General features: G+C 38.7%; 1 protein-coding gene across 1 annotated transcript in view; it reads left to right on the top strand.

Annotated features, from left to right (window-relative positions):
* CDH4 (cadherin 4) overlaps positions 1-27,834 on the top strand; it is a 1,204,972-nt gene that overhangs the window by 965,443 nt on the left and 211,695 nt on the right. Inside the window, exon 6 of the mRNA XM_007475618.3 lies at positions 2,863-3,007. Within this exon, the coding sequence (XP_007475680.1) occupies positions 2,863-3,007 (145 nt within the window). The remainder of the gene's footprint in view (positions 1-2,862; positions 3,008-27,834) is intronic.

The raw sequence follows: 27,834 nt of genomic DNA, 5'->3' as shown, positions 1-27,834 counted from the left end.
TCACTGCTGTCTGAAGCAAACCAAAACACTGGAGCCAATATGAATACAATTAGCACTTTCATTTTTCGTTCAACAGCCATCATGTGTAAATGCCTTCCTTCTTACTTTCTGAGGTACATGAAGCAGCAGTAATGAGAGCTATGCTAAGAGATTGGATAATAGGAAGAATTCACTTGGAACCAGCTGGATGGAGCTCTTCACAGTCAACATGCACCAGTTCTCATTCCCTAGACACTCTCTACTTCAAAGTTCTATTCCCTAAAGGACTTCTTTTCATCTTAGTTTTAACCACTTTTCCAGGGTCATAGAACCAAAGAATCCGGTAGTTGGAAGGCATCTTAAAAGGAGGGACTTTGGAGGTCTAATTGAACTACAACATCTCATCCATTTCTGTGCCTATGATCAAGAGGTAGTATAGTGGCCTAGGAAGAACATGGACTAGGAATCAGAAAACTTGGGTTCAAATCCCAATTCCTCCACCAATTAGTTTTATAAACTTGGAGGGGATCTCTAATGAGCCTTTATAAAATGTGGGGCTTAGATTATATCAATAAACATTTATTAAACCTTTTCTCTATGCCAGGTTCTGTGCTAAGCACTAAGAAGATGCAGGGGAAAAAATCAAAGTACCTACCCTCAGGGATCTCACATTTTAATGGTGGAAATCACATATGTAAATGAACATATACAGGATAAATGCAGAGGAGATAGAAGAGGGAGAGCATTAACAGGCATGGGGACAAGGAAATAATTTCTGGAGAAGGTGGCACTTGATCTATTTCTGACATTTTATGTTCCTTGGTCTAAAGTTCTTTCTAATTATGAAATTCAGTGGTTCTATGTTCTAGGACTCCTTTAAGATCTATCATTCTTTGGTCTCATAACGTTAGCATCTTTTGGTTCTGTGATCCTGGTCCAACTTTGTGACCTTGTCAATAAGTCATATATGCCCACTCTCTATTCTTCCCAGAAGACTTTCTACCTGTCAACTAAATCCCACCAGGCCTGAATGCTATTTTGAGCATCACCCTAGAAGTTTGTCCCATACTCTGTTTTTTTTCTTGTTTTATGGGGTTTTTTGCATTTTCCCTATATGTCCAGCTCCTGAAGGCAAACAAGACAAATAAAAGCAAATAGATTTGAGAAGGGAATAATTTATAAATGTAGTCTTACAGTAGATGCCCAAATTAGCAGTGCTTCTTGGTCTATCCTGTCATGCCTTCAACTTTCTTACCTTCTATATGTTATCCCAAGAGGATTTGTCACTCTACTGATTCATTTTAATTGTTAGTGATTATCTTTTCATTTTTTTTCATTTTTTTATTTTTTTTTAAATAAAAACCCTTACCTTCCATCTTGGAGTCAATACTGTGCATTGGCTCCAAGGCAGAAGAGTGGTAAGGGCTAGGCAATGGGGGTCAAGTAACTTGCCCAGGGTCACACAGCTGGGAAGTGTCTGAGGCCAGATTTGAACCTAGGACTTCCCGTCTCTAGGCCTGGCTCTCAATCCACTGAGCTACCCAGCTTCCCCCCGTTCATCATCTTTTCATTTTAAGGAGACAGACCCTTGGTTTCCATTGCTACCTAGTAAGAATTCCTCCTTTTGGAGATATCAGCAGAAGAGACATTTTAAATAGAAAACCACAAAGCTAAGATGCTACTGTTATTATAGATGCATTTGCCTATTTGAGACATTGAATAAATATATTCAGAAATGGCACAAATAAGTTTTTAAATACCCAACAGATCATGTGATGGAAATATTCTGACTATCCTGAACTTTAAGAATGAATGCATATTTCAACTTTCAGCATCTCCTATGATGTTTTCCATCCCTACTTTATTAAGAGCAATAAGGAAAATCACCTTAAAAAGAGCACCACAAGGAATTGTCATGGTCATCTTATCAGATCCCTGGGATGGGAAGACTCAGCTAAACTATCTGTTACCAAAATCTCATAGGTTTGGACTCTTGAACCATGAGGGCAAGAAAGCAGCAGCTGCTATGGCTAGTCCTATTAAGAATACCAACCTTTTTTGACTCTGGAACTACCGCAGGTAGCAGTTAATAGCAAGGAAAATAGGTAGACTTCTTTGGCCAGTGTGTATTATAGGCAGGCATATGCTGTAATTGTTGGGGTGATTATCAGAGAAGAGAAAGAGAAATACAGTGCTAGGGGAGGCTTCTTTGTGACAGATCAGTTCAAATCCAAGATTTCTGGGTAAGTTTTTCTTTCGTATTCCCTTATATCTGTGTGTATGTCTCTTGAGAAGTCTTTTGTGCTGGCCTGAAGTCTTGGGTGTAGAGAATACAGAAGGATTTTGGTGATGACTCTTCTCCACAAGGACAATACTGTCTGCATCTTGGAAAACCCCATTAAAGTCCTTCACAATAATCTAAGGCATGCTTCCTGTGTCAAAGCGGGGGGACCAGGATGATGTGTCCTCATGGTCACTATGTGATTTAGGAGCTCCTGGAAAATTATTTCTATAAAGAGCACATGTGATACAGATCAGAAATTTACTTTTTGAGGTTATTAGCATACTTTCTTATTTTAGTTTGGGAAGTGAAGATTGTGCATTTTAAGGTGTTAAAGGAGTGTTTGGGAATAAACCCACCTTAACAAGAAGACATTCATCACCTTCATTTCTAAAAAAAACAATGATAGATTTCATCTCATTGGAAAATGCTACAAATCTGGCAGATTTTGGATGGAAACCACATTTTTTTTATTTTTATCTTTTGCTCTGGTATGTGACAGCAGCCCTCAGAACTATTTGGAAGCATGGACCAAATTCAGATTGTGATCATGTGTTTTTTCTGGGTTTTTTTGTTGATTGCTTTTTATTTCATTTTTTCAGCTTAGAGCCCATGCAGTGGACATGAATGGAAACAAGGTGGAGAATCCTATTGACCTCTACATCTATGTGATCGATATGAATGACAACAGGCCAGAGTTTATAAACCAAGTCTACAATGGATCTGTGGATGAGGGTTCCAAACCAGGTAGAGTACTGGGCCATGGATCTGACCTCTTAGCAAAGACATTCTCCAACAATGGGCCTCCTGTAACTTGCCTTGCCAGTAGTCTCAGGGAACATTTTGCATCTAAAGGACAGTCCTCACCCTTGGCTGAAACTCAATCTGCCTCCCACCCCCAACTACGAACATAATGGTAATGACAAGGAACAACTGATAAATTCATTTCTTCCTGCCCCTTACCTTACCCCCTCAGAGACCAGAGGAAAGAGCTATCCCTAGGACTTCTTTGAAAGCTTTGTTTTCATCACATGTGTTCCAACAAGCCATTAGTTCTCTGACCTCATCAAAGGAGGAATTCCTTCTGACAATGTCAATCACAACCCATGACTATAATGGCAATCCATCACATGTTCACTGATTTTAAAAAGGAATTGCCTTATACTTTGGGAATCATGGAGAATTATTGGAATCTGCCTAAATAAATGACCCAATGACTCCAGGAGTAGATCAGTAGCCATTTTAAGTTAAAATTCTGGACTTCAAGTCAGAAGACTGGAGCTTGAATGCTACCTGAGACACTTACTTTATATGTGACCCTCAGCAGGTCACTTAACCTCTCTCAGCCTCAGTTTTCCCATTTATAAAACAGAGACTATAAAACACCTACTACCTAGAATTGTAAAGCTCAAATGGAATCAGAGTACTTTGCAAATCTTAAAATATTATACAAATGATATCATTAGTAATGATAATGATAATAATAATTATTCATGCAATTCAGCCCAAGGTAAGTTTGGTGGAAAAAGAGGAAGATGTTCAATTGTGTCTGACTCTTCATGACCCCATTTAAAGCAACTTGCCATTTCCTTCTTCAGCTCATTTTACAGATGAGGAAACTTAGGTGAACAGGGTTAAATTACTTGTCCAGGGTCACACTGCCAGTAAATGTCTGAGGCTGAATTGAACTCAGGATTTCCTGACTCTAAGCCTTGACAGTCCATCCATTGTTCCACCTAGCTATTGTTCCACCTAACTGAAGAGAGGAAAACAACTGAATTATTCTGAATAATTACCAAATGTTATCCTACTTGAGTTAAATTCTAACCTTAGAAGAGCAGAGTCAGAAGAAACCTTAGAGATCACTTAGTCTAGGAGTTCTTAATCTGGGGTTCATGAATTTGTCTCTTTAAAAATTATATTTTGATCATAATAATTAGTTTCTTTTGGAGTCTTATGTATTTTATTCTGTGCATTTAAAAACATTCTAAGAATAACATGAAAATAGGTTGTAAGTGGTAATACACGTATAACCCAGTAGAATTGCTTATCAGCTCCAGGAAGGGGGAAGGTAGAGGTTTGCCAAAGATGACACAAAGATATGGATGGGAATCCATAATCTGGATTTCTGGATGGAATTCTCTTTAAATGACAGCTCTGTTTTCCCAAAGTGTTTTTGAAGGGTTCTTATGGTTTGTTACATCATGAGCCAATAGCCAATACCTCGGCTTGTCCTCAAGAAGCTGTGATGGTGTCTTACTCTGGGAATTTCTTCCAGGACTTTCTCCCCCTTTTCAATGAAGTCCTTTTTAATATATATTATTTTTTTTAAACCCTTACCTTCTGTCTTGGAGTCAATACTGTGTATTGGTTCCAAGGCAGAAGAGTAGTAAGGGCTGGGCAATGGGGGTCAAGTGACTTGCCCAGGGTCACACAGCTGGGAAGTGTCTGAGGCCAGATTTGAACCTAGGACCTCCAGTCTCTAGACCTGGCTCTCAATCCACTGAGCTACCCAGCTGCCCCCTCAATGAAATTCTTTAAAATAAACTGTAAACAAAACAGACTTAGGTGCAACAGAAAAAAAAAAGTGCCCCTCCCCACCTCCCAGTATGTTACTAGAAAGACAGAGGGACTGGGCTTAGCTGCTCCCCTCCCCCTCTCCACCTGTATGATGGTTTTTTTTTTTTTTCCACATCCCCACCTTTCTGCCCAGAAGCCAATGGGAGCGCACAGCAGGTAAGGTGGGTAAGGTGGGTGGCTCACCAGTGGCAGAGCTGGAGAAGAGCAGAGTTCTTGGGCCCCTCCCCTCCCCCTCTCTATGCTCACTGAGGACATTCCTCACTTCACCCACCTCTCAACCCAGCAGTCCAATGGGAGTGCTTCCTCCCTCCCCTGTGTGGGGGAAGGGGGGAAGGGGCAGGGCACATGGTCTCTGATGGGGATGGGCCCGGCACTCCATCTCTAAAAGGTTCACTATCACTGGTCTGATCTAAGTACTTTATTTTCCAAAAAATCAGATTCTCTGGCATTTAGAGTTGAAAGGAACCGTCCAACCCATACCCCCAAAAGAATATTCATTACAATATGACCAACAAATGCTTATCCAGACCTTCAATGAGAGGGAATTCATTGCCTATTAAGGCTTTATATACACAGATAGGAAATAAAATTGTTAAAGGAAAGAGCTTGCCCAAGGTGAAGAAAGAGGAGCCATGGAAATGTGAGTCCGTAATAGTAGATATCGGAGGGACAGGCAAGCCTACAAAAATCATGTCTGCTAATGAGGATATGGCGGGTCCCAACCTGAGCTTATTGGGGGTTCTACAAAAGCTCTCTTTAGAGATCAAAGGAAGAGCTTTCATGAAGCTGGATTGTGGTCCTATTAAAATATATCCATGCTCTGATCCTTCTTTATACGCTCACTTTCAGAGGAAATTGTTCTTGGACTGCTTTTCCTGATGGAGGGGTTAACCGGTGACTGGCTTTAGGTTGGTGTCAGCACACATTTATCATTACTTTCACGCCGCCTGAGGTAGTTGTCATAGAATGGTCTCCAGGGGCTACTATTTTCAACAAGGTGAATTGCATTCTCGACTGATTGTCTTTCAGGATTGCGTGGCCCTGGCACAGTAAAGGACAAAATGTGACATGATTTTTCCTAGAATCTTCCTCTTGCCTCTCCTTTGGAGAAAGGACAGGAGAAGGGTGGGCAAGGTAGACTCCGGCAGACAGAGGCACCCAAGGAGCTTTTCTCCTTTAAGGAGTCCTGCAGGAAGGGGGTCATCCTATTAATAGAGCAACCAGGGTTGACTCCAATGAGGCAGTGTGTGCAGCAAGTGGTGATGTGGGCAGACACATGGTGGGGTTTGAAAGCACTTGTGTTTTGGGTGCTGTTTCCATAACAAATCTAATTTCCCACATCTTCTAAAACCAATCGATATGAAAAGTCTTCCCAAATGTTTAACTAGCTTTTCTCATTAGGATAACAAAAGCAGCAAATTGCAGCATCTTCTCAACAAAAATCCAGATAAGCCTTTAAGCTAGAAAATGAGCGTCGGGCCTTCTCCTCAGAGTACAGAAGGCAGATGAAGGAGAGGTGCCTCCCAGCTCTGCCCAGAATGGATGGAGTGCATTCCGGCTTGGAAACGGGTCGAATGTAGGGCGTTCTTTTCCAAAACATAAAATTTCCCCTGGCCCTGGGATTATTGCCCTTCCTTTCCTACACCATCACTTTTTCACTTTCATTTACATTAACATGTCAATACTCTGTCTTTCAACTCCTCCCTCCCCAAGGAATGTGGAAATCTGTGGTTCTATTAGTCTTCCAAGAGAAATGATAATGCCATGTCCTTTATGGCGAGGCCGTTCCATGCTTCTGTTTAACCTACTACTACCATCCCAGGCCAAGGCTTATTCAGAACAGAGAAAATAAAGTCAGAATTGAGAATGGAATCCAATTACCTAAGCAGGAGGCTCCCCAAAACTAGAAATACTTTTACTACTGCAATTTCTTCTCTTATATCAGCAAATTATAGTAATAGAAGGGTGCTGTGCTGAGTCTTTGTGAAATGAGGGAAAGCTGTAGCCAGAATTAATCATTATTCCTTAGATTGATGGACTAATGAAGGGTTTAAGACATATATTCTTTCAGAAAACAAATGGAAATATATATTAAATATTGATTCAGCAAGACAAGAGTCTTTTTTTTTCAATGTAAGTAATATAATTAAGGAAGTTAAACATATCCATATAGTCCACATTAGCTTCAGACCCCAAGTTCACCCCAAGGCCTCATCTTAGCACAGACTCTACTAGAGGTTTTTTTCCAACTTTTTTTTTTGGTTTCTGCATTGAAATCTATTCTTTCTTCCTTTAATAAAAATCCTCTTTCATTTGAGATAAAGAAATGTCAATCGTTTGGGACTGCCCATTCTCACTACTACAAACCAAACTCAAAGTGCTTGTTGAATTATTAGCATCATATTTGTTTAGGATGGACAGTTTGCATTCAAACTAAATATTGGGCCCTTGTGATGATACCCTTGGTAATTTTTATCTGAAGAAATAACCCAGTGACTGATTAATTAGACATGTGCCAGACCCTTAAAATCAGCAGATTATTAGCTCTGAAGCAAAGAAAATCTCTGCCCCTTAATAAGTATTCTAAATTAGTTATATAGAACACTGAGTAAATAAACTGGGACAGAAGGAATGTTAGATCTAGAATCAAAAGAAGAAGACTCAAAACCTAGCTCAATAATTTAATATCTAAATGATCCGGGACGGTCATTTAACTCTTTGGACCCTCTATTATTACATTTTAAAAGATATATTGAGCCTTCTTTCCAAGGTTCCTTCCAACTTTAAATCTATCATCCTATGATCCTGATGTGTTTAGGTCATGGTAGGTCTCCTTGGCACTTTCTTCACTGTTAAGAATCACTAGCAAAGGATTAACCTTAACTGCAATGGCATAATGGAAAGTCCTGGGTTTGAAGTCAGAGGGACCTGGTTTTGAATTCTGCTTCTGACATGTCCTACTTCTGTGACCTTGGAAAAATCACTTCACTGCTCTGGGTCTCAGTATCCTAGCCCATAAAATGAAAGGACTGAATTAGTTGACCTCAAGAGGTCTTCCTACACTAGACCTTTGACCCTATGTCTCCGCTTAGCCACCTTGCGAATCCCCATTCCTCCCATTGCTCATACCATTTTCCAAACTGAAATATCACACTTTCTTCTCACTATTATTCTTTACCCATCTATCTCATCTCTTCTTTGAAGTTTTCCCTGACTACCTCAACCCAGCCTGATCTCTCCCATCCCAGAAATCCCATAATTAACACTGTCTCCCTCCATAACTCCTTGCATGTCTTCCCTTAATTAAGTCTTCTAAGTTCGTTGACTCCATTCAAATCTTAGCTAAAATCCACTTGCCATAATAACACATTCCTGATCCCCCTTTATGTTGGGACCTTTCTTCTGAGATTATCTTTAGTTTTCCATTATCCATCTTATTTGTACATTACTGTTTGCATGTTGTCTCCTCCATTAAACTATGAGCTTCTTAAAGGTAGGGATTATTTTTGTCTTTGCATCCCTGGGACTTAGCACAGTGCTTGGCACATTGTTGATTATGATAGATAGTTAGATAGATAGATAGATAGATAGATAGATAGATAGATAGATAGACAGACAGATAGATAGACAGACAGACAGAGAAAAATATGACATATATGTAGATATAAATATAGAATCTACATATGTATATTGATGCATACATATGTATATATATATACATATATAGTTTGCACATAGTTGTTTGCATAGTCTCCCCCACATTAGACTGTAAGCTTCTTGAGAGTAGGAGCTGTTTTTGTCTTTCTTTGTATCCCTCAATGCCTGACACATAATCAGCACTAAAATGCTTGATGATAGCTTGACTGTAAACTCCTTGTAGTGTGGATTCTCTCTTACATACCTTCTTGTACTATACCTAACATGCTCTGTATATAGTAATCTCACAATGATTTAACAAATAAAGGGAATAAATTAATGATTTAATAAATGAGGGGGGAAAAAAACAAGTTTGGATAACTATGTACCAAGCATTTTGCTAAGCCCTGGGGATACAGATAGGAAAGGGAGTTTCTGCTCTCAAGGAACTCTTAGACGGCGATATAAGAGGTTTCAGGTGTAAGTTAGAGGGGAAGGCTCTCTGGTCTTTGGGGTACCACAGCAAAGCAGATGATAATGCATCATCTTAACATCATTTCTATTGATAAAATGATATTGTTGCCTGATATAAAACCATTTGGCAGGCTGGAAGCAGAGCAGTAAGTAGAGCTTGGAATGCTACTTTTCTTAAGACTCTTGGGCTCACCTGTCAATAAAGGTGGTTCATCAACAATTGGTGGAGGGAAAGGAGGGCGGAATGTTGAGGTCCTTCTTCATAAGGGTTGTTGCACTCAGCAGGACTGGTGCTCTGGAGGACACTGCCATATGAGAGGGCTCTTAGATTTACCTGTCCAGTAACTGATTGCTTCATTACAGGTACATCTGACTAAACAATAGCCAAAAAAACCAATAAACCAAAACTTACAATAAAAAAGACTCCTTCCTTGACTTGTTTCATGGCAAAAGGAAACAAATTTCTGTACAATTAGACTAATGTAGATAAATGGAAGAAAGGCAGCCTGAATTAGTGACAAATCTGATTTTTAGACTGAATACTCTTTTGTAGTCAATATATAGACTTTTAAAGGTATACTAACATAATGATTCTAAGATGTCAAATTCAGTCTTTAAAAAAAACAATTATTATCTTCTGTCTTAGAATCAATACTGTGCCTTGGTTCTAATGCAGAAGAGCAAGCAAAGGGGATAAAGTAACTTGCCCAGCATTACACAGCTAGGAAATGTATGAGGCTAGATTTGAACACAGGACCTTCATCTCTGGGCCTAACTCTCAATCCACTGAGCCACCTAATTACTCCCCCAAATTGAATCTTAATGACCACATGATTCATTTAAAATTAACAACTTCTTTTCTCCTATTATATATTCGAGTCCTTTACAACTCTGAATATGGTTAAATGAGTGCCCTTGAAATCTTGATTATATCATTAATTTACTTGGAAAACACTTTCTGCCCTGTGTTATTTATCTTTATATTTTATCCAGAACCTACTATGGTTTTTGTTGCAGATTCTAAAGGGGACTAGGAGGGTGCAGTTGGATGGTCTGGACCCCAGAGTTTGTTAGTGTGATAACCAATTATAGAAATTCCTTCCACCAATGTAGATTTACAATTCAGCTATAATTTATAACCTACATTGCCTGAAGCATTGAAAAATTAAGTGGTTTTACTCAAGGTTTTATAAGTCAGAGGCAGAACTTAAACTTGGGTCTTCCAGACCCCTACAAGCTTTCTTCCTTTTATACCCTGCCATCTCTTTACTTTTATGTAGTAGATTTTTAATAAATATTTATTGAATAAATGAGTTGATGTAGCAAAAGCAAGTTTCAGATGGATTTCCTTTGAATAATCATATTCTAGATTAGTGGGATCTGAATAACTAATTTTAATTCATCATGATGATCCATCAGGGTCTTTGAGAACTCACGTGAATGTCCTGGGTTCTACCAACACTATTCTCTCTGTCTCTCTGTCTCTGTCTGTCTCTGTCTGTCTGTCTCTCTGTCTGTCTGTCTGTCTGCCTCTCTTTCTCTCTCTCTCTCCCTTTCCCTCTCCCTCTGTCTCTCTCTGTCTCTTCCTGTCTGTCTCTGTCTCTGTCTCTGTCTCTCTGTCTCTCTGTCTCTGTCTCTCTCTGTCTCTCTGTCTCTGTCTCTGTCTCTCTCTCTCTGTCTCTCTCTTTCTGTCTCTCTCCCTCTCCCCCCTACCAACATTTTCCAAATTCCCATTAAGGGACAGCCTTGTCAGTACAGACCCTTAAGTTTTCAACCTGTGGGATTTGAGGAGACCTTCAAATAAAAATTTGTCCTGGGAAATAACCATGCCTCACCATGAAATATATCATTTTTTGGTTTTTGCTTGTTTCCCCCATAGAGAAAAAAGCTTTTCTTTTCTCATGGCTTGGTTGCTGGCTTTCTGGTCTAATGTGCTCCCGTTAGAAAGTGCACTTTAAAAGACCATATTTTACTCCCCATGAATAATGTTCTGCTTTTTTCAACTTAGCCTCTCCATGAACAGAGCCAAGTTTGAAAAGATGCAGCTACACACCAGAACTGGGGCTCCCCATGCTCCAAAGACAGCCTTAATCAGCAAAGTTCTTTCCTGCTGTAGAACTTTGCTAGTGAGTGTGGAGTAAGTTGGATAGCAACTCCATCTACCTTCTGGGAAACAGGCTCCAGGGCCTCTCCTCCTGCTTCTCCTCAGCCTTGCCTCTGAGCCAGGCGCTTTAGTCTAGAGGCTGTCAAAGTGGTTTGAGATATACTGATGGGCTGGCATATTAAAAATAAATATGTATGTATAAATCTTAAGTGTATGCTTTATACTACAGGCTCAGATCTACATTCAAAAACACCCTTTAAAAACAATCACAGAACTAATTATTTTTCTAGGCAAAAAAAAGCACAATGAACTTGATGTCAGTTATGTCAGGGTCCACTGATGTCAGGTATCATCTGGTCCAAGAGAATGGGAAAGACCTAACATTCAGTAAGTCGTTGCTGACTTCATTGCTCAGCCCTTTTGTGGTACTCTGTGCCTAACACCCCAGGCAGTTACACAGGATAATGTGGAAAAATTCCTCAAGGATATACATAAAACCTGAAAGCATAAATCAATTCACAAAGGAAAAAACCACTCAGGCAACTACACTCCCAAAACATCTCACACGACTTCCTTGCTTCTCCTACTTCTAGCACACTGAACTCAACAGGCTGTTATAGAGGCCACTTTAAGGATTTCAGTCCAGAAGCCTGAGCTCTGCCTTCATTTTTCAGAACCACATTCTCTTAGAGTTAGAAAGGACCTGCGGCTATCTAGTCTAATCCAGACCTGAGCAGGAAAGCTCTACAGTATACCCTATGAGTTTAGGTGATGATCTAGATCTGTGGTTCTCAACCTTTCTAATGCCGTGACCCCACAATACAGTTCCTCATGTTGCAGTGACCCCAAACCAAAAAATTATTTTGGTGACTACTTCAAAACTGTAATTTTGCTACAGTTGTGATTCGGAATGTAAATACCTGATATGCCTTATGTATTCTCATTGCTACAAATTGAGAGGTTGAGAACCCCTGATCTAGATTTTGCTTGAAGGCCTCTAGTTAGGGGATAGCACTACTTTATGAGGCATCTCATTCTATTTTGGAATGGCTCTTTGTTAGGAAGTTTGGGAGGGGGTTTTTCTCTCCATCAACTAAACTTGCCTCTTTGCTCCTAATTCTACTTCACATAGAACAAGTGTAATCTCTCTTCCATACGATAACCCTTTGGAAAAACAGAGATAACATATCCCCTGTGTTCTCTCCTATGGAATAAAGATATCCGGTTACTTCAACAAATCTTGATTTGACAAAATTTAAAGGCTTTTAACATTCCAGTTGCCCTCCTCTGGATAATCTCCAGCTCCTAAGTGCCCTTCTTAAAATGTGGTACATCCTAGATGTGGTCCAATAAGAACAAAGTTCAGGAAAACTATAATCATTTCTCTAAACCTGGTCAGTACATCTCTTAATTTGTCCTAAATGAGTTTTTGGAATACCATATCTTACTGTTGACTCACACTGAGCTTATGGTCCATGAACCCTCTCATCACCTCCCATCTTTCTTAGAAGAACCATCTTTTGCCTGTAGACTATCTCAGAGTGAAAGTGAGTTTCACTGGCCAGGTTAGGCTGAATACAGCTTTTCAAAGTCACTAATCACCTACCCTACAACCATGCTGTGTCCTTAAACAAATAGCCTTATTTGGTAGTTGTCAAGTTAAGAATTAGAGGCCTGGATAAACCATATGTGGCAGAAAAGAGTAGCTATTATTTTTTAGTACATTCTGTGGGCAAATCATTGCTCAGCAATATTTATTATAGCTAACTGATATAGAATTTAATATACATTATCTTATTTGAGCTTTACAACAGCCTGTGAGGTAGAGGTACTCTTAATATCCTCATTTTAGAGATAGAGAAATGAAGGTTCAAAGAAGTTAAGGGACTTGCTCAGGGTCATACAACTAGTAAAATTCTGAAGGCTTCAAATGCAGGTTTTCCTGACACCCAAATCTAGGACTCTCTCCGCTATGCTAGCTAGGTAGTATAGGAGACACCAAATAGAAGTCCTATTTCCCCAACCTTGAAGAACCCAGAGTTTAGTTGGGAAACAAGATACATGCATATGAAAAGTTAGTAGTTCATATAAGTATTAGCCCCATTTTGTAGTTAAGAAAGCAAAGGATTGGAAATAACAAATCAAAACATCATATAAAGATGTGTGCAAGCATATGTGTATGTGCAAATGCACATGTGTATTGTATATATATGTATATGTGTGTATATATATATATAGATGCATGTGTTATACACACCTAAATATATCAGAGAAATAATGCAGGTAGTAGGTGCTGAAGTACTTCAGTGTGAAGGAGAAATCAATAAGAGATGAAGTAATTGGGGAAGAAGGCTGAGTGGGAGTGATGAGACTTCACTTGGCCATTGATGGCTGAGTAGGATTTAGATAGACTGTAAGAAGCCAAGGTATTCTATGCTTAAAGTGAATCATCCACTGAAATTGCCTATGGAAACTAGGATCGCTGATCTAAATGGCACCTGAACATTGAACAGATGTGTGTCCTTGTCTTACCCCACCTGAACGTAACATCTCCCACCCACGCCCATTGGCTTCACCAAATTGTCACTTGCTCCACTCATCAGCATTTCCCCTTACGGTTCACAGCCCACCCATAGCAATTCTCTGAGTCTGGAAAATAGCTCTGAAGCAACTTTTGAGTAAATGACTCACCCTTCTGGGCCTGCTCTTATTTCATTTAATTCTCAGTGCCATTCTGTGGCTAAGAATCAGAATTGGTATTACTTCCATACAATAAGAGGAAACATAGGACAATCTCTTGTAATCATGGATGAATCTCCCAAGGGGAAGAAATATCCTTATTGATACTTTTTAAGTGAAAAATGTTATAATTAAAATTCACTGCTTTCTCTACCCCTGCTCAAATGTATTAGTGCCTATATTATGAATTTTGGAATTGATGCCACTTTAAAAAATTAAATAGCTAGGAGGTGAAATCTACATGCTAGAAATGAAGTTAAAGAAACTTTCATCTTTATAACACAAGGCTTTTTTCCTAAATAGATTATTCTATTAGTGTGGCCCGTTTATTTATTTATTTTATTTCTATGCCAGCACAGATCCCCTTGAGAGATTAATACCATGGACTAATGCACAGATGGGGCCAGATACTTGAAAGTCATCTGAATATTAAGAATTTAAATCTTTAGCCTCAGTGATTTGAGCAGAAAGCCAATTATGGGGCTGAATTAGTTTTCAAATTAAATTGCAATTTAAGGCTTGTGAAATTAATCCTTTAAGGCACATAGTAGCATTTGTACATGAATTCATAGGAAGAACTGAGTCTCAGATTTCTCTGCTTCCTTTTCCCCCTTTACCTGTTAACACAATTAATAAAGAGATGCTTAGCATCATGTATAGGAGGCAGCATTCCTAGCTAAGTGACAGAGGGAGTGCTGACAGGGGACAAAAATCTGGAGCAGGGGAGAAAATGAAATGACAGGATTTTCCACTTCATAGGTTGGCAGACACACTAGTTTTCTGTAGGGGAAGAGAATAGCCCAAAGAGAAGTCCTGGAGAAATGTGCTTCCTTTCAGGTGTGAAGTTTTCTAGGCCCAGAGGACAATGTATGCTGAACTTCATTCTCCTTTTCAGTAGAATTTGGAGCTGGAAGAAACCTTAATGATTTCCAAATCCTACCCCTTTATTTTACAGATGAACAAACTAAGAACCAAAGATGTAAAGTAACTACCCATAATCAATTCAATTCAACAAACATTTATGAAAAGTTTATTTAGAGAGGTTTGTTTATATGTGACTCAGTGGATAGAGAGACAGACCTGTACTCAGAAGGTCCTGGTTCAAATCTAGCCTCAGATACTTCCAAACCATGTGAACCTGGGCAAGTCATTCCACCCCAATTGCCTAGTCCTTGCCACTCTTCTGCCATGGAACCAATACTTACTTTGATTCTGTGACAGAAGGTAAGGACTTTTAAAAAAAAGTTTATTTCTAATAATTTTAACTTGGTCTGAATATACCTACATATGCAAGTGTTATCTCTGCCTTCAGAATATAAGCCCCTTGAAGGCATGGACAATTTCACTTTTATCTTCGCATCCCTAAGAACTTAGTGCATATGTCTGGTGCATAGTAGTCACTTCATCTATGCTAGTTGATTAATTGATTGTTATTTCTACTACTTTACATGATACCTTGCTCATATTAGGCACCAAATAAATGTTTAATGAATTGAATTTGTTGAATAAACCATTAACATTCTACAATTCACTGTAAATCAGATTCCATTAGACCACTGACAGGCTTAATCAAAATTAACTTACATACTCTCTAGATCCTGCTTTTATATCCTTGAGCTTTGATAATGAATATGTCCTTCTCCTGATACTAACAGGGTGTAGGGGAAAAAAAACACCTCGGCCATTCTGCTTTATTCTTCTCTAGCTCTCTAACATAGATAGATAGATAGATAGATAGATAGATAGATAGATAGATAGATAGATAGATAGATAGATAGATAGATAGATAGATGAGGAAGGAAGGAAGGAAGGAAGGAAGGAAGGAAGGAAGGAAGGAAGGAAGGAAGGAAGGAAGGAAGGAAGGAAGGAAGGAAGGAAGGAAGAGAGGGAGGGGGAGAGAGAGAGAGAGAGAGAGAGAGAGAGAGAGAGAGAGAGAGAGAGAGAGAGAGAGAGAGAGAGAGAGAGAGAGAGAGAGAGAAGGAGGGAAGAACATTTATTAAAAGCTTACTATATTCCAGGCACTATGCTAAATTCTGGGGATGCAAATATAAGCAAGACAGTTGGCACCAAAGCTGAAATTATCTAGGCTGTATGCATCATTATGTTCATACTTAGGTTTGCCATGGTCCAAGACATCCAAAGGTTTCCAAATATCTCAACTTTTTGACATAGTGAAGACAGCACATTTGGCTGGGTAACTCCCCCCCCCCTTCATTTTCATGTGGATTTTTGGCAACCCATTTAAATCATCCACCAAAGATCTGCATGAAAAACAGGGAGGAAAAAAGATAATTAACCAGATGTTTTGTCACCATGAAGCCAAAAAAGGCAGGATATTTGGAAAATTCTGGGTGTTTTTGGAATTAGGTAGACATAGGACTGGCATAATGATCTCCACAATCTTTGTGTTAATAGAAATTAATTTACTTCCATTAAAATGTGTTGTAGGCATAAGATCAGAGCCTCTTAGAACACATTTCTCCCCCTTTTCAATTAAAAAAAAACTCCAATAAGAAAGTAATCAGAGAAGAGACAAGCTAATAGTGATAATAATTCTGATTCTTATGTGGTGCTGCCTTTAGTATTCTAAGCACATTTTATTCTCGTATTTAAAAGTTGTTGGAAGGAATATTTCACAGAAGAAAATTGTTACTTAATAAATTATATCCTATCTCATCTGGATGACAGGTGAGGGATTGAGCTGACCAAGCTCACTAAGCTTTGGATTTGATGTCTGGAAAACCCAGAGAGGTGTACCTTGAGCAACAGATTGTGTGTTTTTAACATCTCTTATATACCATCAGGGTACAGCCCACGCAGTTTTCCTTTATAGAATATGTATGTGTGTCTCATCACTAGGTCTCAGCAAATAAATGAAAACAAATGTAAATAGCACAGAGAGCCTGGAAGAGAGGGAACAGATGTTGGGAAGAAAATATATAATATCTGATGGGGTACCTCCTGTGTCATTGGCACATCCCCGTAAATCAGGAAAGTGTGCCCAGAAAGAGCCCTGATGGTGCTTCTTTATCTGTCAGAATCTGTGGGTCCATGTACTGCGATAAATTCTTCCAATTCATTGCCTGCCGAGTAATAAATTTAGCTCAGGATAGATCTCGGGATGCAGCCTGTTGAACAGTCTGTTCCTTTGACTTCATGAAGAGCTCAACTTATTCTGTTTGAAAGAGTACCAAGAAGACATGTTGTTGTTATGTTCCTCATGGCTTTTGCCAAGAAAAGGATGACTTGGCTTGATCCCTGGAATTCTGAAGCAGATAATCAGGGGACTTTCTTGCTGGTTCCAAGGAAAAGGTTCATGGGTCTTAGAACTGGAAGAAATCTCAGGAATCATCTAGTCCAAGGTCACGTAGCTAGTTAAAGAGTGGAACTAAGAAAAAAAAAGGACCAAATTACTAATCAACTCAGACATATATTTAATTACTCCAGGAGGAGGCACTCTCATCTGGTGAAAATGGGGAAGGTTCTTTTTTGCAAAGGGAGGGGAGCATGGGTGTGGAACATTGCATAAGCCACCAGACTCCAATGATATATTGCTTTGTTTGGCTGAACTGATTTCTCTGTTTTATTGTTACAAGGAAGGGCTAACTGGTGAAGAGGTAAAGGGAAAGGAAAAAAAGGAAAAAAAAGAAGATAACAATTTTAAAAGAAAATAAAAAATGAAAGCGATCCATAGGATCAAAGATTTAGTTCTAGAAGCAGAGCTTAGAGATCATCAAATCTATCTAACTCTCTCATTTTATAGATAAAGAGAAGGAAACCCAGAAGGGTTAGCAATTTTTTTCAGTCACCCTGCCAATAGGAAGCTGACTTGGAATTTAGACCAAGTACCTCTGAATGCAGACTTCGTGCTCATTCCACTTACTCCCTGCTGTCAGAGAAGCAGGGACTTTTCTCAGGCCATGAAGGGTCTATAAAGAACAGGAGTGTCAAACATATGGCCTATTACACGCCTTCAAATGTGTTGAACTTGATTAGAATGTAATTGGGAAATATTTAATAAACCAAATAAAAATACTTCTCTCTAGTTACATAATCTCTCTAGTTCAGGTCTTTTATCACAATATTCTCATAATAGCTTCTCCCTATCTAAAGCCTCTCCACATTCTGATTCAAAATAGTTTAAATATATTCTAAATTTAAATAAATGTATATTTAAATATAAATGTATATACTACGAATACAGTTCTATCCACATCACTCTCCTGTTCAGCAGACTTCACTGACTCCCTCCCTATTGAGTCCACAAGCAAAGATCACATATTTCATACTTTTTAAATTGATAGTTTAGTTTTATAACATACATACTTATTAGTGCAATAGAACATGTATATAATCTATAAATAGGTATACATATACATATTTGTGGTATATATTTAAAAGTTTTCAATCAACTAGGGTGTATGGTAAGAAATTAAAAAATACCTTTGGAAATCGCTGTTCTGTGCAATATCTCCTCTGAAATGACTGTCTGCTGGGATCATTTAGGCTTCAAGACCAGTTTTGTCAAAACCATCCTTTTTCTAGTTGTGAATGGATGGAATACAGATGATAAAGTGGGGTTCACTCAAGTCTCACATTCAGTATAAATAATAATATCATCAGATTTAGATACAGAAGTAGCCTTAAGAGGCCATCCAGCCCAAACTCTTTATTTTAGAGATGACAAGCCAGGGACCCAGGGAGGTCAGGCAAGCACCCTGCTGAAGGCCACACAGGCAGGAAGTAGTAAGGTTAGGAATGAACTCAGGGACTCAGTTGACAATTCAAGAGACAAGTCTGACTTTGAAAACAGGAGGCATTTGAGAAGGACTCTGTGACCTTGAGAAAGTCTCTGAGACTGCATAAAAGAGAAGAATCCAAATTCAACACCCTCACCATTTCAGCATGCTTCCTCCTCCCAAATTTCATTGATTCCTCCCCTCTGCCTAGAAAACACTTTGCATTTACTAAGTATTAGAGAGACACAGACAGACAGAGACAGACAGAGACAGTGGCAAAGACAGAGGGAGAGAAAGACAGACAGAAAGAGCGAGAGAGAGAGAGAGAGAGAGAGAGAGAGAGAGAGAGAGAGAGAGAAAGAGAGAGAGAGAGAGAGAGAGAGAGAGAGGGAGAAGCACTGGCTCAGCTATGTTCCTTGTCCTCATCCCCCAGCCCTAGTCAAATATAAGTGTTAGGAGCTATTTTTATTTTTATCTTTGAATCCTCAACATCTCTCACAGTGCCTGGCACATAGTAGGTACAAATTAAAAGCTTTTAAGATGTAATTGAACTAAATTCCCCAGGCTTTCATTTTTGAAAACATTCCAACATCTTTCTTTAGTGGTTCTTTCAGCTCCCCTTTGAAGTTGAGTTGCTAGATATATCAGACTGGTTAAGAATCCAGGAGTATGCTGAAGCTCATTTGAAAGGGCTCAAGTTGATTGTTAAATTTTCCACATGAGTATTTACACCACCAAAAATGGACAAACTTAACATCAAGTCTTGATTAATAGTTTTGTCGATTTCTAGTCTTAAGAAAGCAATGTAAGAAATGTTAATGATGTATAATAAATTTAAAAGTGTGCCAGGCTGCAATTTTTTTGAAGAGTCATTTGTTCCCTCTTCACCAACCTTCCAGGGTAGTTCAGGCAGCCTTCAGAACATTCCTGTTCTGATTCCTGTTGATCCACTGGGATGAGTCTTCCATGAATAGACGGAGTTAGAGGCCTCCCAAATAATTTTATATCATACAGTCTCATAAAAAAAACAACTTGGCTAAGCTCACAAGCAATGGAGCCCGAGTTAGAACCCACAGCTCCTGACGTATAAGCATAATATATAAGCATTTATTAAGCTCCTACTATGTACTAGACACTGTGCTGAGTCTTGGGGATACAAGGGAAGTGGAAGAGAGTCTCTGCACTCCCCACCCCATGGGACTCAGTCTAAAAGGAGAGAACAGGTAGATGACTATGTACAACACAGGATAAACACAGGATAAATTGGAGATAACCAATGGAGGGATGCTAGCAATAGGAGGGACGAGGAAAGGGTTTCTTGTAGATGAGATCTCTTTTAGCTGAGACTTGAAGGAAGTCAACAATGCCAAGAAGTAGAGGTGAGAAGGAAGAGAAATCCAAGCATGAGGGATAGGCTGTGAAAATGCCCAGAATCTGGAGATGAAGTTTCTTACTAGAGGGACAGGAAGCCATTGTGACTGGTTCACAAAAGTGCATGCTGGGAAGTAAGATGGAAGAAGACTGGAGAGGTAGGGGTCAGAGGAGATTGTAAAGGGCTTTGAATACCAAACAGAGGGTTTTATATTTGATTCTAGAGACAACAGGGAGCCCCAGGAGTTTATGGAATGGAAGAATGACATAGTCATCCTTCTGGGCTTTAAGAAGATGACTTTGACCACTATGGCCAATGGACTGGAACAGAGAGAAGTTTGAGGCAGAGAGACCAAGCAATAGACTATGGCAGTAGCCCAGACTTGAGGGGATGAGAACTCATACCAGGCAGTGTCAGCCTCATGGTTTATCATTTATCCTTCCGTACTGAAGAAATTATTTTATTTGCACCCTGAAAATAATGATAGTAGTATAAAGTGCCTAAGGGTTTGCAAAGTTCTTTATACATAATGATCTCATTTGATCCCCAGAACAACTCTGTGAGCTAACTGCTACTATTGTCCCCATGGTGCAGGTGAAGAAACATGTTTAGAGCAATAAAAGGTACTTGTTCAGGATCACACAGCAAGGAAGTGTCTGGGTCAATATTCAGAATAAGGTGTTTCTGAATTAGAATCCAGTACTTAGAGGTCCTTCCTTTTTTACTGCATTTATAATATAAGAATCATAGGCTGCTATTTTTAGGCCTTAAAATACCATTGTTTGATTTCCTTTGTTACTTTTAAAAAGGAAGGGAAAAGCAAGTTTAAAGTCCAGGCTTCCCAGATAAGCAAAAGAAGGTTGTTTAATATTAGCATTTTTCCTTCTGCAAAAGCCTTGACCAACCTTTTGGGTTATTAAGCTGGTTACTAAGGCTGTCCTTGCTCCTACCAAGTAAGCACCCACGCTCCCTGTGGGAAGGAGGGAGGAAAAGAGAGGCATGTGCTCCTCCTCCTCCTCCCCTTTTCATGTTCTTGGAAGCTGGCAGGAGCCTAAGATTGGTAAGGGCTGTGTTTTAAGAAGTACTTACAGTGCAAAGCCCTTGTCAAGTCCAATCCTCCCCCAGTGCCTGAGAAGACTCATCAAGGAAACTGGTACAACCTGTGCAGCAATGTGAGGAGGCAACCATGGGGGTAGAGACACACACAGAGAATCTCACACACAAGCTTGGAGTTCCTGACCCAAAAAAAAAAAAATGAAGCCCTGTCCTCCCACCACGAACCCTATACACATGATAATTTATTTGGAATATAATACTCCATTTATAAGAAAGATTCTCTTCCCCTCTCATTCTCTCTCTCTCTCTCTCTCTCTCTCTCTCTCTCTCTCTCTCTCTCTCTCTCTCTCTCTCTCTCTCTCTCTCTCTCTCTCTCTCTTTATGTCTGTCTCTGTTTGTCTCTTCCTTCCTTCCTTTCTTGTCATTCTTCTTTCCTTTCTTCCATCCATCCCTCTTTCCTTCCTCTTCCTTCCTTTCTTTTCTTTTTTTTTTGCCTTCTCTTTCCTCTGTGTGAAGACTAGGAGGTAGTTCTGAATATAGGAATTTCTTGTCTTAGAGGTTGATTAAATAGGGACCCAATTAAAAATTGAGTTTACATTGCTCTCATTATTCCTCCATGCTCCCCATCCCACCCCCATAAACTAAGGGTACTGAATGGGCAGTTTCTCATTTGAGAAAAAGGAAAAAAGGAGGAGGAGAGAGAGGAGTTCCATTAGTCTACAGCCATTATTAGCTTGGGTTAATGAAGATCTGATGTAATGTAGCTATTGCTACAAGCTGGCTCCTAATGATTCAATCCTTTTCTATGGGGGGATGATTAAATTAAGTAGCTTGTAGGTCAAAATTAGAATGCAAAGGTTAACCAACCTTTAATGGTTTTATAGCATATGCTGGTCATTCAGGAACATACAGAATATTTCTCAGCATGGAAAGGACTGATAGAAACAAACTCTGTGTGAAATATTAATTTAAATGTTTTATTTTTAATCACAGAAGTGAAGTTTAAAGTTGGTTTCTTTTTTAAAAATTGTTTCACAAAACTCAATGGTCTGATTTGATTCTTCTAATTAATATTCCATTTGTTTTGTCTATATATCAATGCATTCAAATGAGGAAGGGGACTTTAAATTATTATTTTGCAATAAGAAGATACCTCTCTTCCTGCCATGTTCTGAATGATGAATGTGTACTGTGAATTGGAGAGAAGTGTCTATTGGAATGCCTCAAGCATCTGTCCTTGGTTTTGTTCTGGTCAGCATTCTTATCAATGACTTGGATGAAAGCATGGATGATTTATTTATCAAATCTGCAGATAACATCAATCAATAAATATTTAAGTGTATTCTATATACCAGCACTATGCTGGGCATAGGAGCTAAAAAAAAAAAAGAATCAAAAACAATCCCTGTCCTTAAGGAGTTTATAGTCTAATAAAGAAAACATGTTTAGCTCTGTACTAGATAAATGTAGAGTAGATGGAAAATAGCTTTAGAAGAAAAGCCACTACTGACCATAAGGACCATGAAAGACATCCTCCTTGAGGCTCTACTTGCCTTAAGTGTTAAAAGTAGCCTGGGAATCTAAGAATGATATATTAAGGGGAGATCAAGGAAGCACAGTGTGGGCATTTGTGTGTGTATGAATATGTGATATGGCAAAAACAGAATTCAAAGAGTTTTCAACAAGTTGACTACAGTAAGACATGATACCTTCAATGTGAATGCTCCCCCGGATGTACATATTACAACCCATCCAAAGTATCTTATAATACTTTTGTCCATATTTCCCATAAATCCTCAATAGTGGATCCATCCAATCTGCTAATGACCTTCCTCCAGGGAAATGACTTAATATATGGATTGTCAATCACCTGTATGATATAACCAATCCATTTCCTTTTCCCAACACATATCTCTTTGATAGTTTCTTTCGTGCTACTCATATTCAGTTCTTAGTTGCTAATATTCTGTATACTATTTGTACCACTATGTCACCATTGACTATTAGGTCAACCATATTTTGGTAGACAAATGATGCTATTCTATGATTCATGGTCATATGACATCACAAAAAAGAATATCAACATTAAAATTAGAGCTTTATTTCAGGGAGACCCTTGCAGATGTTAAAATCCCTGTGTAAGAAGAAAAACTACTGCTTGATCACATGGGTCAGTGGGGCTATGACTGGGAAAGGAGACTCTAAAAGATCACCCTAGTGCAAATATTAATAATAAGGAAATGGATCTTGTATGATGGCACATGTTAAACCCAGTGGAATTGTGCATCAGATACAGGAGGAGGGGAGGGGAGGGGAGGGAAGGAATGTGAGTCTTGTAACCATGGAAAATTATTCTAAATTATCTAATTAAATAAAATTAAAAAATAAAATCACTGTGTAGTTTCCAAATATAATTCAATCCTTCTATACAATTCTGGACCCAGTTCATTATCTACAAGCTTTATTTAATAGGGATAATTAGAAAGTCCTCTATTTGTGTTTTTAAAAAGTGCATGCAGAAAGACTTGAAAAATATCTATGGATTTTAGTGGCCTGCAAGCTCAATATAAGTTAGTATGGTTTGCATGGCAACTAAAAATATATAGTTATTTTAGGTTGTTTTAAGAGTGTCCAGAAGGAGGACAGTAATAATTCCCATTTTCGTCTGCCCAGAATAGGTCATATCTTTAACACTATATCTCATTCAGGGCCCCATATTTTAACAAGGACATTGATAAACTGGGATTATCCAGAAAAGGGCAAATTGGAGAGGATATGAAAACATGTCATAGAAGGATTGGCTGAAGGACCTGGAAGTGTTTAATACAGAGAATACTTAGGGAGGATGTGATAGTTGTCTTCAAGTACTTGAAGGGCTGTCATGTAGAAGAGGAAATATCCTTATTCCACTTAGCCCCAGTGGGCATAATTAAGATCAATGGGTGGAAATTCTGCAGGTAGCTTTCAGCTCCATATGAGGAAAAACATCTCAATAATTACAGCTATTCAAAAGTGGACTGGACTAACTCATGAAATGATGAGTTCCATTTTTTTATCCCCCTCATAACCCAGCACAGTGCTTTAAATACACTAGATACTATATTAATATTTGATGTATTAAAAAGAAATAGCAAGTTCCCCTTCATTGGAAGATTTTAAACCACAGTAGGGTGAGTAATTATCAATGACATTTAATTGAATGCTCCTGTTCCTGTATGGATAGAACTAGATAAACTTTCCAACCTCTAGGTCTGTGTATCCAATAGACAGTTGAGGTACCTACCGTTGAGGTAAAAACTCTCAATTTCCCCAGACTCCTCACTCCTAAGAACTCTGTAGATGAAACATGTGGTTACTACAAAAAACAATGGCAATCCAGCTTTGAAAAAAGTAGACTTGGGAATCCAGTTGAGTAACCAACAAAGGTGGAGCAGCATGAATATCTCAGGGCCAGTGATATGAGTTGCTTACGCCATATGTGTTCCCTAAATGTCCACTATTGTTTATAATGATATCTGCTATATATGTATGCTCACTCTCTTCACAGATGCTGTGTGTCTTTGTAGGAAGATATATACCATATATTTTGGGGGGAAATATGTTATTATTCATTGTTTATGTGGAACTATCTCAGTAAATGTCTTTGCTATGAGCTACTTTTACCTAATGACCACATATTAAATGTAAGCTCACTGATGGGGGCTCATAAATTATAGTTTTAGAGTACAAACACACAATGAGTCCTTTGTACCTGAAATGACTCTCATTTAGAGTATCCAACAAGAGTTGAATTAGAATATAGCTCAGGGGGGCACTCTGTGCGTGTGCATACATGTGTGTATGTACTATACATGTAAATATTTGTACATGCAGCTATGTATAGTATATATGTGTGTGTATGTGTGTATATGCACATGATATGATGTTATGAATATATATATATATGTGGGATGACTATATGCCCATCTACAGATGTGATCATTATTATTCTCAAACATAACAAAATTGCATATCTCAAGAAGCCCTGAGGTGAAATTAAAAGGATCTAGACTGAAAGTAAAGAAACCTAAATTCTATTATCAGCTCTGTCACTAGAGTCTCTGATTCCCCTTCTAGCATACCATTTTAAGTTTTAAGATTTAAGTTTAAGTTCTCCACAGTTCTTCCTTCTTTGTCAGACATTTCAGTCTTTCATAGAATCAAAGAATATCAAAGCTTAAAAAGGGACCCTAGAGATCATCTAATATAACTCCCTCATTATACAGATAAAACTGAAACCCAAAGCAGAGAATCACAGATTTTGAGCTGAAAGGTACCTCAGAAGTCATCAAACCCAACCTCATCATTTTATAGAGAAGGAAACTGAGACCTAGAGAGATGAAGTGACTTGTCCAGTGTCACAAAGTACTAATGAGATGATCTGAGAATCAGGCATAGATCATCTGACTCCAAAGCCAGTCGTTCTTCCAACTATCCCACACTACCTGAAAGTGTTTGCTCACAGTCATATCTCTAGTCTTTCTCAAATGCCTCATTTGAGTCTTGCTTATCTCCTGGACAGCAAGAAAGAAAAGAATATGCTATCACATAGTTAATGATTATAATCATCATTCTCCTTTCTTTGTTTCTCATCCATCTTGGTCAAGTAACTCTCCCCTAAATAGCTCCCTAACACCTCCATGAAAACTCTGTTTCTCCTCCTTTTGCCTCATGAAGCTGGTTGGAACTTCTCTTCCTATTTTTTAAAATTATTTTTAAATTTACTTGTAATTTTAGTTTTTGTTTTTTTATTTGAAACTTTTTATTTACTTAATTGACTTAGAATATTTTTCCATGGTTACATAATTCATGTTCTTTCCCTCCTCTTCTCTCACTCCCCTCCCATATCCGATGCACAATTCCACTGGGTTTTACATGTGTCATTGATCAAGACCTAGTTCCATATTATTAATATAGGATCCGACCTGCAGTTCCTATATAATTTATCTGTGGGTAGTGACCTGAGAAGTAAATTGGAGGCTAGAGGAATATGGATGTCAGATAGATAAGGCAGTCAGAGGAAGAGACACAGGAATAAAGACTCAGAGACCACAAGTTAAAACATGTGGGGAGTGCGAGCTCCGTAATTACCTCTCTATCAAGAGAAAACAAGCGGAGAAATTATAAGTATGAGAAACAAGAGAACATGCGTGGAGCTGAGAACTCCAGGATATCCCCCATGGACCAGTTGGTCAAGAGATTAATGGGAGATGTCCTGGGCAGCTGCACTGCATCAGTCAGTCAGACATGAGAAGGCCATTATAGGCCATAGCAAGATTAAGAGGTGCAAGGAGCAAGAGCAAGAGCAAGGGCTGTGAGAACAAGAGGTGTAAGAGAAGAGAAAGCTAGCACATGTTGCCCAGCCTTTATTGGGGACCTTAGGAATGTCAAGTGGGAGGTAATTAATGAATATGTGACATGATATAGGTTTTTACATTGGCAGAATTGACAATGATGGAATCAAAGAGGAGAAGAATGAAGTCCTAGCCAGGACACTGTGGCTGTCAGTGCCCAGCCCAGGAATTTGTTAGTCCTTTGCATTAGTCCTTTGGATTGCCCCTATCCATACAATGAACATTCAGTGGTCTGACCATGTGTCTGGTAAATGAATATACAGGATTTAATATCAATACATCAATCCTACTTCCAAGATGCTAACATGCCTAGTATGCTACAATTAATATTTGCATTAGGGTAGAGTCTACATCCCCTATCATATCCTCATCGAACCATGTGATCAAGCAGTTGTTTTTCTTCTGTGTTTCTGCTCCCACAGTTCTTTCTATGGATGTGAATAGCATTCTCTCTCATAAGACCCTCAGAATAGTTGGAACTTCTCTTTCTGCTTAACTTGTACCACTTTGTACTTCTCTTAGTCTCTTTAGGCCTATATTATTCTCTTCTTAGCCTTTGAGTTCTTTGGATCTAAGAACTGGGTCCTGTGTATCTCTGTATCCTTCATGGCGCCTAACACAAGGCCTTGCCCATAGTAGGCACTTAGTAAATGTTTGTTAGGTTAAAATGGAATCGGATGAAAGGGATTTCATCTGTGACTTAGAAGAGCATTAAGGTTTTTAATGGTAGATCAGCTTTAAAATGTCATACATTAATTCTATCCTGGGTGATAGATGAACTCGACTTATAGGTTAATGAAGATCTAATGTGCAATAATCAGGTTATCATTGCCTGCACACAGGCAATCCCATTGGGTTCCTGGGAGAAATTGTAACCATTTGGCTAATTTGATTTCTCATCAATGGAATTTACTACTGTTGGAATTTAACATGTCAAATCTCTGGCTTTTTAAAATGTTTTTAATTCAGCAGGTAAATTTAAAAAGCAGGCATGACAAGTCCTGCATTCCCCTAAAAACAAAGCTATTTAAAGCTTTTAAGATTATTAAGCGATATTCTTACAACAACCTTATGGGAAAGGTATCACAACTATTATTATCTCCATTTTATAGATAAGAAAAAGGCACAGAAAGATTAAGTGACTTATCCTAGGTTCTCTCCTTAAGTCTTGTTACTATATATCCAAGATAGAAGTTGAACTTCTTATCATCAGATGGCTACTCAAAGCCAGCCTGTTCCTTTGACTTTTCAGTGGGAGTTACCAAGCACCAGCCAGATTAATATTGCATTCATTAGCAATTTCTTTATGGAGCCAATTTTGCCCAGGGCTTAAGGTGCCACCTGGAAACAAATGGGTCACCTTGAGAAAATGCAGTCAGTCTCTGAAAGTACACAATAGAATTGATTAACCCTGAAAAGGTATATAAAGCAGCAAAGATCAAAATCTTTAGCAGTGAACTCCAAGTTACTCACATATTGAG

This window comes from Monodelphis domestica, chromosome 1, assembly GCF_027887165.1.
Source record: "Monodelphis domestica isolate mMonDom1 chromosome 1, mMonDom1.pri, whole genome shotgun sequence".
Taxonomy (NCBI): Eukaryota; Metazoa; Chordata; class Mammalia; order Didelphimorphia; family Didelphidae; genus Monodelphis; species Monodelphis domestica.
The sequence above is the reverse complement of the archived record's forward strand: the minus strand, read 5'-3'. Positions and strand labels throughout refer to the sequence as shown.